General features: G+C 42.8%; 1 protein-coding gene across 1 annotated transcript in view; it reads left to right on the top strand.

Annotated features, from left to right (window-relative positions):
* Positions 1 to 11528, top strand: part of LOC103391367 (fibroblast growth factor receptor 2-like) — a gene marked incomplete at its 5' end in the record, with an annotated part of 17667 nt that overhangs the window by 4553 nt on the left and 1586 nt on the right. Inside the window, 8 exon segments of the mRNA XM_017039430.2 lie at positions 2445 to 2566; positions 3315 to 3425; positions 4124 to 4314; positions 4820 to 4942; positions 5989 to 6059; positions 8623 to 8760; positions 9297 to 9402; positions 11216 to 11521. Of these exon segments, the coding sequence (XP_016894919.2) occupies positions 2445 to 2566; positions 3315 to 3425; positions 4124 to 4314; positions 4820 to 4942; positions 5989 to 6059; positions 8623 to 8760; positions 9297 to 9402; positions 11216 to 11380 (1027 nt within the window).

Here is an 11528-nt window from a genome sequence, read left to right as displayed (position 1 = left end):
CTCAAGTACACAGAATTATTGTGGGGCCTTCAGTTCCTTGGAAGAGATAAATTTTAGTTTTTACTGAAATTGATCAATTTTTTTTTAAATATGGCTGAATTTGCTGCCTAGTTGTAATTAACATCACATTCAGTCTTTAGACAGCTTGAATAGCTATAAAAATAAAAAAATGAAAGCTTTAAGGTTCATATATTTTTATATTTTAATATATATATATATATTTATATTTTTTAAAACATAACGTATATTTAAGTGACCACAATGTGTTTAATTAAAAGGTGGAAAACATGAAGACCAACCCTGCTCTTATGTTATTTTCACATTTAAACATCCAGCTGACAGCACCAACATTACAACACAGTCAGCATCTGTTTGATTGTATGTAAGCTACTAAATGACCATATAACTATCACTGAAGACCCATTGTTGTTGTAAAAGCATTGTTAACACTGATGGACAACAGGCAGTAATGATTAACCTGCTGAATAATGGTTTAATCTTGAAGTGAAATGACCTCAGCTTGGCAGGCTGCCCCCTGCCCCCGTCTCATCATCCAAACCTCTGCTGCATCTCACTCTCACTCACACACACACGCACGCCCACACACACACACACAGATGCTTCTGATGACGAGGAATGAAACGCTGTTAATTAGTGGTTAGCACTGGCAGCTTTCATCTGCATGTTTGGACCGGGAGTGTTTGCTCAGTCTCATACCAGAGGAATTATCACCACTAAGGTTTCAGTTAGTCACGTTTCAGCAGCCAGTGATAAGACTTGGAGTGGATTAAACAGGACAGCAAAGGTTAAGCGTTGTTTAATGCTCACATGAGGCTTTGGTTTTGAAGAAAAAGTGGAGTGACTATAAAGGTGAACGTCTGTCTTTCGTTAAGACGCTTGTAAAAAATGTCTGGAATATAAATTTTATTATCCCACGTCATTTTTTTCTGACGTAATGCCGAACAACTTTGGTCCATGCAGCATGTCATTCTGTTGATGATCTGACATTCTGAATTCACCAGTTTTTTTTTCTCCTAGGGTTTTTATTTCTTGCCTGTCATAGTTGCGCCTGAGGGTTCGTGTCTGGATTGCAGAGCACAGAGGAATGCTAACGTTTGCAGTTTGCATGGAGTAAAGAAATAACATTGATTATGTGTGGATGGATGGACAGAATGGTTGGCATTGAGCATGTGTGTGGACAGAAACAGCATTGTGTTACTGGAGCAGGGCGCGGGCCCAGAGCCACAGTCTTTGCAGCACGCAGTGTGACTGTTTATATAGCCAGGAAATTAGGACTGTAGAGTGGGAGGAACATCAGTCAGTTGAAAGAAAATTATATTAGCACTAGTGTCGTAGTAGTTGAGAGATGAGGATGTGGTTCTGATTGGTCGTGTTGTTTAAACATATAATGGCTTCAGCAAAAAGTCTCAGTGTTGATTTATTAAAAGTTTTAGGTGGTCAGATTTTTTTAAACAAAAATAAAAATGTATCCACAGCTGCTTTTGAGCAAAATCTTAACAAGTGTAAAGTAGTTGGCATTACTGCAATTCAAAGGATGACAAATTAGCATTACTTAGCCGGGACTTGAAGGTGACCGAAATTGTTACAATTAAATCTCATGCGTCACTGAAAACAATTCAGGTTTATCCAAGGTTGAAATGAAGGAGGAAAGGTTTTAAATTGTGTTGTTGTTTGTTTCAAAATGCAGTTTCAAACTGTAGGTTTGGAGGTGTAAGGAACCACAGAACAGTTGGTGATCTGGACTGTAGTATACTGTACTACCCAGCACACCAGTAACTCGAGTAGTTTGTGGAAAGTGTTTTGAGTAAGAAGATTATTTTAATGGAAAACACAACAACTGTACTGCCCTCAGCAGGAGAAGGGGGGTTATTTTTGCGAACAGCATGTGACAACTGTTGCATACTTCCCCTTCAAGTAGTTTGACATGGCTAATATTGGAAGTACATATGAATGTTATTTGGTTAGAAAAAAACAAAACAGCATTTTGTCCATCGCGGGCCGATGTGCCAATGGCGTCTAATGGCTTGTAAAGCGTGCAGTATAGTACAACATGCCAAGGCAGGGTGACCGGTTTATAAATGAGTGCCTCTCTCTGGCTTTATCAGGTGATTATCTTTGCCATGTCTGCTTTCGTCCCCACTGCCCTGGCATGGGCTGCAGTCACAGCGCCAATAAAGCTCTCACACAGACACAATCTGATTGAGGCAGAGGGAGTGAGATAGTGAAAATAAAAGAAAGGGGTGAGGTTTAGGAACTGGCCGAGTGCCTGGTTTCATTCCCTGTGTCACTGTTATTCTCTAACTTGTTTATGTCTGCACAGGGAGGGAATCGATGCCGCAGCCAGGTCAAGTACATGGGACTGTAGTTTGTTTTTCAGCGGATAATCTGTGTCCTGACTGTTTGCCCTTGTTTTCCCGCCGCAGGTTGACCTTGGGCAAACCTCTTGGAGAAGGCTGCTTTGGCCAAGTTGTAATGGCAGAGGCCCTGGGCATCGATAAGGACAAACCTAAGGAAGCTGTAACTGTCGCTGTCAAGATGTTGAAAGGTAAGTGCAGTGGTCAACCTGTTGCTTTTACGTTTCAAATCGAACTGCTGTGTTGAGGGATGCACCGATTCATTCAGTCTTTTGGGCCACATGGATATATTCACAGATGACTTTTAGGTAAAGTCGAGCCTGCAGCTAGCATTATTATTATTTCTTATTGGTGGCTGCTGAGTGAGCGCCTCGGGGGGCAAGGTATAGGTTAAGGGCGGTCACATACCTGACCTCAGCAGCAGCTGGCTGGATTTCACTCAGCACCAACACAAAGAGGTGGGTGACTGTAGTAACTCTAGGAGGAGACCTGGGTTGGTTGGGGTGGTTAGATCAGGTAACACAGCAGGCGATTGGACCTGAATTGCCCATAAAAAATTCTATTTAAAACCACTTCAGGTAGGGTAATTATGTAGAAGAATGTAGGCAATGACTTCAGGGATACTCCTACTGGCTCCATCAGTCTGAGGTAAAAGTCGTTTGTGCAGCAGATAATGAATCTAGATTAAACGTCTTTAGTTCCTTATACGCCCCTGAAAGCATCCCTGGGTTTTTTTCTTCAACTCACTGCTCTGTCTGACTGCTGTAACTTTAGCCTAGTTTGTCTGTCAGATGTAGCTATGAAGCAGTGTTTCGTCAAAAACCTGACAGAGCGACAGCGTCGTCTGTCAGTTTCAGCCCCCGACTCCAGAGTTGTGGGTTCACATCGAAGCAGGGATTTGTCTGACAACCTTTAATCATTGTCCTCTTTCGTTCTTAGATGACGCCACCGAAAAGGACCTGTCTGACCTGGTGTCAGAGATGGAGATGATGAAGATGATTGGCAAACACAAGAACATCATTAATCTTCTGGGGGCCTGTACACAAGATGGTGAGTAGTACTACGACTCTAGTATTTGTACATTGGATTTAGATTATTCAAAATATGGCTCCAGGCCATTTGTGGTACATGACAGGGACGTGAGGCCAGCAACTTTTTTCCAACACATTTTACAGCTCACATCAAGGAGAGGAAGTAACTTTTTACAGTTTTCCACATGTTACCATTTTCCACATGTTTTTAGAGGTTTGTTTTTTTATAGCATTTTAATTACATATTGGTTAAATCCTGGTCTTAAATTTATTCACAGAACTGTAAGCTTTTTGCTTATGTTTTTTATTTGCACACTTTGGTAAAATCGAGCCCCAAAACAAATGCTAACCAAGACATGTTAAAAAACAAATAAAAAGGCTAAAAGTGTGGACGAATTACATATGGATAGAATTACTCCAGAGCTCATTTCCTACCCTTAGGTGAAAAGCAACATCATTCAATAAGTATAAAGTTTTATCAACTTTAGACTTGCATAACCTTTTAAACATAAAATCTTGTGAATAAGCTCAACAAATGAAATTGCCAGGAGAAGCAGTTAGCTCTTTTCTACTTTAAATGATTGAATTTGTCTTTTTGAATTCTCAGCACCCACGACATGTACCTCTAGTTTCTGAATTGCAACAAAAAAAATGATTGAACTTTTCCCTAAAAGTTTGTTATGTTTAAAAGATAATGTGGCTTCTTCTCAACTCCAGGTCCTCTATATGTGATAGTGGAGTACGCCTCAAAAGGCAACCTTAGGGAGTACCTACGAGCACGTCGGCCACCGGGCATGGAATACTCCTACGACATTGCCCGTGTCTCCGATGAACAGCTCACCTTTAAAGACCTGGTGTCCTGCACTTACCAGGTGGCACGGGGCATGGAGTACTTAGCATCTCAGAAGGTAAGAGAAAAATATGGAACAAACATGGAACATTTCTTGTCCCCTACGTCGGGTCATACTTTCTAGTACGTCACTGTAGTAATGATGCCCCCCCCCCCACACACACACACACACCAAAATAAATCAGACTCTCTGCCCAGGCCTCACATTGTCTCTCAGTCCACAACAAAAGAGTCTTTGTTTGGACATTTTTACAATGGGGTACAGACATGTTGGCCGAACACAAACTCACGCTCCCTCAAACAGGTGGAATGTCAGAGAACACACACACACACACTTGCATATGTACACTAAAGTCTCCCTATACAGTACATAGCAAAGCATGAAAGGAATCTTTACTCATACAGACAGGTCCTGTTGGTGCAGTCGCCGCGGCGTCACGATATACAGTCAAGGGTTAAAAATATACTTCTAACAAGTGTATTTATTGACCAAATTGTAAACTGTCTTTTTCCCCTCTCTTCCCCTCCCCTCACCCCTCTTCCTGTCCTGCTCTGCCCCACAGTGTATTCACAGAGACCTGGCTGCCAGAAACGTCCTGGTCACAGAAAGCAACGTGATGAAGATTGCTGACTTTGGCCTGGCCAGAGACGTCCATAACATCGACTACTATAAAAAGACGACCAATGTGAGTCCTGAGTCTGCACGTTACACACCAGTAATGATCACTTTGATGGAGAGCAATGTCTTTAAGAGCTAGAGCGTGCGATGAGCCCACCCATGCTCCTCTCTTCTTCACATCCCTCCCTTCCCTCACCCTTCTACTTCGCTCTATCCCTCAGCTGGTGTCTTGGCAGAAGCTGTGGTTTCCCATGCAGCCTGTGAATGTGGTGCTGCTGGAGACTGTGCCTTGTTTATCCCTCAGTCTCTCATTGCTTTGGTTCCACAGACACTTTGACAATTACACAGAAAGAGAGACAAGTTAGAGCGCGAGGGAAACGGCTTAAATGTAATTGACAATCTCCAAAGTGTATGTATTTCCCACAGTCGAGGAGCATTAGCTGCGCACTCTCTTTTAGCACGCATGGTTTTCTTTTCCACCTTATGCTGGGAAGAATCTGACAACAACAACAAACACAATATGCAGTAAGGATGATAGTCATGATAATTACTTAAATGACAGTAGCTACAATTTTGATCTCTTATTTATGACCTCTAGACAAAGCCGCCATTGTTGTAGCACATTGTTATGGGTGTGTTTAGTTTTTCTTTCGTCTAATAATTATAAAAGAGATGTAGCTGCACAATAAGAGCTGTCACTTATGACCTGAGTAAATTATGAAAATCCACAGCACAGATTTTTCTACACTATGCGTCAGGTTTTGGCTCATTATTTCTAACACATGATCATTTACATAAACAGATGCAGTTTCTTTGAACTGCTACTAAGAATGAGATGAAATAGTTTTTGCCTCAGACCGTCTCACAGATATTCATCAACTGGTTTTGATTCTCAGCTGGTGTGGAAATAATTCTTCTTAATCTGAGACTCTGATAATCCACTCTTTTACATTAACAGTCTAAATGTTCCTTTGGGGTCTCCTCCACCCAGTTACTACTGTATTCCCCAGGCTTTGCAGCAGTAAATAGATCTTGTAACAGTGAATTATGTGAAACATGCTGATCAGACCTGTTTTGTTTTTTTTTAATCCCACAACTGCTGTTTTTCCTCAGGGTCGTCTCCCGGTAAAATGGATGGCACCAGAAGCACTATTTGATCGGGTCTACACACACCAGAGTGACGTGTAAGTACTTACAGAACCGAAATACTCTTCTCACAAATCAAAGAACACATTTCTGCACATTTCTGAGTTTAACACAGTCTTTGAGGAGTTATCAAAAACCCAGTCAGATTAAAATGGTGTTTTTGGGGAAGAGAGCAGAGATTAGTGGTGATAGTGTTTAGGGGAGGGGCTGATGTGAGTTCGATGGGACAGGAGGTCTGGTTATAGAAGGCCAACGTTAGCAAGTCTGTGGCAAAAGTGAGGATTTCACGCTAGACTTGTAGCCAATGCTGTGTTACTAATCTAACTGGCTTCAAAGATCCCTAGAAGAGCCTCCTCACCCACAACCTATAACCCCCACCCTTCTGTGTTGGGCCTCATTTGCCCTACAACCACCATACACCCTCTGCCACCGTCCCGTTTCCCTCATCCAGCCACACTTTCACCAAGAGGAAAAGCCACATGGCTTTTCCTCTTGTAGCTGATCCATTATGGAAATAATATTTCGCTCCTGGGCTTCATTCCTGTGCTCATTTATCTGGAAAGTGACTTGTTGACCCATCGATGTCACTACATTTTTCTGAACTGAAGTGCGCTCTTCTAAAAACAGAACAAAGAGAGCGCTTCGTGCTCTTTTTTGCAGTGTGAGTCTTATCTGTTCTGACAGTTTCGTTTGAAGTTTCTGCAGCAGACACTGGAAGCACAAATGTGCATGTGGCAGTTGGATAAATGACCAGGATGGTGACAAACACAGGAAAGGAGATGTTGTGCGTCCTCGTATGGACTTAGATGGAATATCTCTAGACTGTCTGCATTTCTGTGTACTGATTTGTGCACATAAATAATACATGCATGCTCTATGTATGCTAGACGTCCTTCATGTTCCATAGCACAGCATCAATCAATAAACTGTGGGAGTGCATGAGCTGAACGAGAGAGGGGTTGGGGAACTGGGGGGGAGGGAAGGGGGGCTGTCAGCTTGCTGCTAATTAAGTTTCATCACTCACTTTTAGTAATTGGCTTTCACCTAACATATAAAGGGAGGAGGGGAGAGGTGTGAGGGCAGTTGTTGTGCTTACTCTCAAACATCACTAGATGCTCAACCAATCCATACATGACATCAGATTCAATGAATACATGAATTCCAATATAACTCACTCCATGTTGTTTTGATAAATGGACCCTGGGGATGGAGTTGTGGCTGATGTTGGCCAGGGTTAAGAGTTGTAATACAAGCTCAGTGTGATGGAGTCACGGCCAGGCTAAGTGGTCGGGGTCTAATTCCCTTATCACTCAGAAGAGAAACCTTCAGCTAATACTCACGTACCAGTTTACAGACCTGCTGATGTTTGCACTAGTATTGAGTGGTTATCAACTTCATGTTCACCTGGTCGCCTTAGCTTTAGCCTACGTTGACCCACATCCTGAAAAATGGAATTTGAACCCATGTCTCCTGCACTATTGTCAGAGGAGTTATCCCCTGGGCTATACTGCCATGTAGAATGAACTAAAATGAACTTTCACTAATAGAATATCTTGTACTAAACATTTACTTCAGTGCATGTGCACTTCAGTTGCACTCACAGTAGAAACAGTGCACTTTTAGCTACTTTTAGTAGTGTTTGTGTCCGAACTCAAAAATGGAAGACACTCCTGCTGTAAACTTCTGCCCACGCGTTCTTACAAGGTTAAAAGTCAAATCTGTGAAAGTGACCCGGAGCATGTAGGTGTGGGTGTTTATTTAGTTGTGTCATGGTCGGTCGCCAGTGGACGTAGCCCTGTGCAGACCAGCGGGCCGACAAGCACATGGAGACGGTTACAAAGTAGCACAGAAAGAAGAGCTGAGTGTGTCAACAAGTGGAGAGATACAACTCTGCGATAGAGGAGAGCCCAAACCTGTGTAAACAGATGGAGGAACTGATAAAGGGCTAGCCTGCTTGCCACTGGCCTCATGCTTGCTTGGATCATTAACATGGCCTAAGGCATTATAGCATGTGCAAAACTGCACATTCATTTTCAGATCAGATTTTTTTTCCCCACATGTATCAATCATTAAATATAGATTTTTTTCAATGCACTAGAATTTTAACAGAAATAAGCAGCATAGGTGTGGGGAGCTGGTTAATGAATGTGTACTGCTATGAGGAAGTAGTTAATACTTAATATTCTTTATCCCTTGCTCTGTCCCCCCTCCCTGTTTTGTCTGCTGTGGGTGGTCTTCTGTTTGTTTTGGTGTGAGCCTGGACAATAGCAGCCTGTGTAACGGGCCAGTCGGGCACAAAAGCCACCATTGAGATCAGGGCCAAAGTGGCACAGGGAGCGGGTTTGCGCCACAAGCCACCGGACGACAGAAAGAGGGCATTGACACCACTGCTGTCACACTGTTGGAGTCGTTTCCAAACTTTGCTTCAGTGACTCTTTGTAAATTATCTGCATTTCAGGAAATGAACAGTGGTTTGGCCCAATGCGATAGGGACGGGGTGAAAACATTCCAATAATGTGTATTTTTGAACACATCCTTCCGTCTGACTCCCTGAATATTAATGAATGCTGGTCATGTGGGGTGTTTTTTTTAATCAATCAGCTGGTCATTTGGGGTGCTGATGTGGGAGATCTTCACCCTCGGGGGTTAAACCTCCTCTGGCATGCCTGTTGAAGAGCTCTTCAAGCTGCTTAAAGAGGGCCATCGCATGGACAAGCCTGGAAACTGCACCAATGAGCTGTGAGTACTACTCTTTTCTGCCACTCTGTCATCTCAACACTTGTCCTCTTGAACAACAGGCGTCTGTACAGCTGTGACTGCCTGCCATTAAGCTCTTCATTCATTTTAAGCCTTGTTCCATAGTTCAACAGTGGCAAGAAAAAAGAGAACAACTTCAGTCTAGCAACTAATCAGGAGCAGGAAGTTAAAAAGACTCCATATACCATCGTCTCCTTCAGAAATGCATTAAAAAAACACAAATCTTCTTATGAAATGCTCAGTCAGTATTTTTTCAAGCTAAACAAACAACAAACAACTCTTATTCGAAGTTCTTCAGTTGAATAAATCTCCCAGAGCACAGGATAAAAGATGTGACAGTTAAGGCTACGGTAAAAATCAAAGAAAATCGAATGCAGAGTTTCTGCTTTCCATCTTTGAATGTTTTTCATTAAAAAAAAACTTAAACAGTTCACGAGTGAGCTCCAGCCTGAGATCAGATGGACAAACAAAACCATTTAGTGTTCTACTTAATCTCACACCTCTCCTGACTTTTCCAGGTACATGATGATGAAAGACTGCTGGCACGCTATCTCATCCCATAGACCCACTTTCAAGCAGCTGGTGGAGGATCTGGACCGAATCCTCACCCTCAACACCAACGAGGTGAGTGCGGCTCTGTCCTTCATCTTCACACTCGGCTGTTTCATAACCTTTCAGCATTCTGGGTGGTCAGGAATCACGCTACACGGAGAGTATAATTTCCTGGCAGTGTCCAGAATTTCTTGACAATAAAAGAGGAAAAATAATAGTACATTCCTACACACACTAAAATCTTTCACAGTCCAAACTAAATCACCGTCCTGCCAGGCCTTCCTGGGTTAGAGAAAATTTCGCTTCAAGTTAGGAGAATTAGCAGCGTTGTTCCATTACAAAGGCACCAACGTGGTGACCAGAGATTCAACCTGAAGATTTGGTCCAGGCCAAACATGGCTGTCACAGCCCTACAAATTTGCCCAATCATCACGTCCATGCCCCGGTCCCTATAATGGCCTGCTTTACTTTCCACCCCCTCTTGTCTTGTGTAATTTCCGCATGCCGATGTGAAGAGAGGCCGTCAATGAAAGGCTGTCAAGACTCGTCTGCTGTAGAGCCGGGGTTCAGTAAAAAATACGCAGACAAAATTCAACATTGACAACCAACAACGAAAGAGAATAAAGCACCCCTTTCTTGCCCCTCACCCCTCTCACCCTGCTTCCCCCTTCTTTCCCTTAAACCACTGGCAGATGTGGACTTATTCAGTAATGTGAGCTTTCTCCTGTAGCGCTGGGAAAATAGAACCAGTGCTCGTTTACAAGAAAACCCCAAGAACTCTTCTTCCTCACAACTATCACCAGTAACAGCCATAAAAGACTCGGAGGCGAAAAAGAAGAGTGCCTCAGACGAAGATGAAGAGCAGCAAGATTTACTAACAGCACTGGACTCAGGAAAAAATGAAGAACAGGACCTCTGGAGGGGCTTCGTCCTCCATATCCTCATTTCTAGGAGTTCAGCACGGTCTGCCAGTGGCTTTATCCCTTCCAGCCGTCTCTCTTGCATTTACGTTGGAGTCGGGTGTCAGTGGTGTTTAGACTGAGCTCGTGAGTGACGTGAGGTGATGGACTTAAGGTCCTTTTATGTCTTCCTCTTTTACGTGGACTTCAGAACAACGTCAAATGTTACACGGGGGCAGACACTACGGCTGCAGCTAACTGTCAGCCCTGCTGTTTGTGAATCTACTAGAAAGTGAAGCATTTAAGCTAATTACATTTCATGCAAATGAAAAACAAAGATTGTTTTTTTGGTAACTACATTATTCTAAATGCATTGCTATGTTGTGGTCCCATTTGGTTTTATGTAGTTGTAATCATCGAACTTTCTCAAAACTTTTCCACAAGAATAAGTATGTTTGGATTTTTCGTTTGGAAACCACAGATCGTCTGCGGAATGTAAAAGAAAATATTCCAGGACAGTAAAATTACAGCCATAAATTTGAAAATTTGAAAAAGTTATACTTGCATTGCTGCCACCTACTGTGTCAAATTTACTGAGAAACACATCCATCTATAAGCATGCAAAAAAATATGAAAAAGTACCAGACATTTTACATTTAAAGGACTTTAAGGAGGAATTGTTTTCATTAGAAAATGACTGCATTCCTCGTGTATGTTCATAAACTGCTCCATTTAAAAAAAGAGAGGAATGTTGTGCTATTTGGACAAATAGCATCATAAAGGTGATTCTTTTCCCTCCCAGCTCTCTAACTCAGCTGTGGAAAGTCCCTTTTCACTGAATAGTTTTTAGCACTATATTTATGTTCTCTTCCTCGCCTTCTGCCTCCCACGTCTTTGATGTGTTTTTTTCTTTTCTAAAACACGAAGTTGTGTGTGAGTGTAAATGATCTCATGCAACCTTGTCTTCCCTCCGTCTGTGTCTGCAGGAGTATCTGGACCTGTGTGCCCCAGCAGAGCAGTATTCTCCCAGCTTCCCAGACACTCGCAGCTCCTGCTCCTCCAGTGACGACTCTGTCTTTTCCCATGATCCTCTACCGGACGAGCCCTGCCTCCCCAAGTACCAGCACATCAACGGAAACGTTAAAACATGAGCCCGACAACTACCTACCCTCTCAACCCTCAACGCAACCAGACAGTCTCACCTTGGACTATCCTCAAATACACAGCCAGTCACTAACTCTGACATCCACTAACCAACCTCCTCGGCTCCCACTGGACCCGAGGAGTCGCGGGTGGATG

The sequence above is a fragment of the Cynoglossus semilaevis genome, chromosome 15, assembly GCF_000523025.1.
Source record: "Cynoglossus semilaevis isolate Cse_v1.0 chromosome 15, Cse_v1.0, whole genome shotgun sequence".
In the NCBI taxonomy this organism is placed as follows: Eukaryota; Metazoa; Chordata; class Actinopteri; order Pleuronectiformes; family Cynoglossidae; genus Cynoglossus; species Cynoglossus semilaevis.
This window is presented reverse-complemented; position numbering and strand designations above follow the sequence as displayed.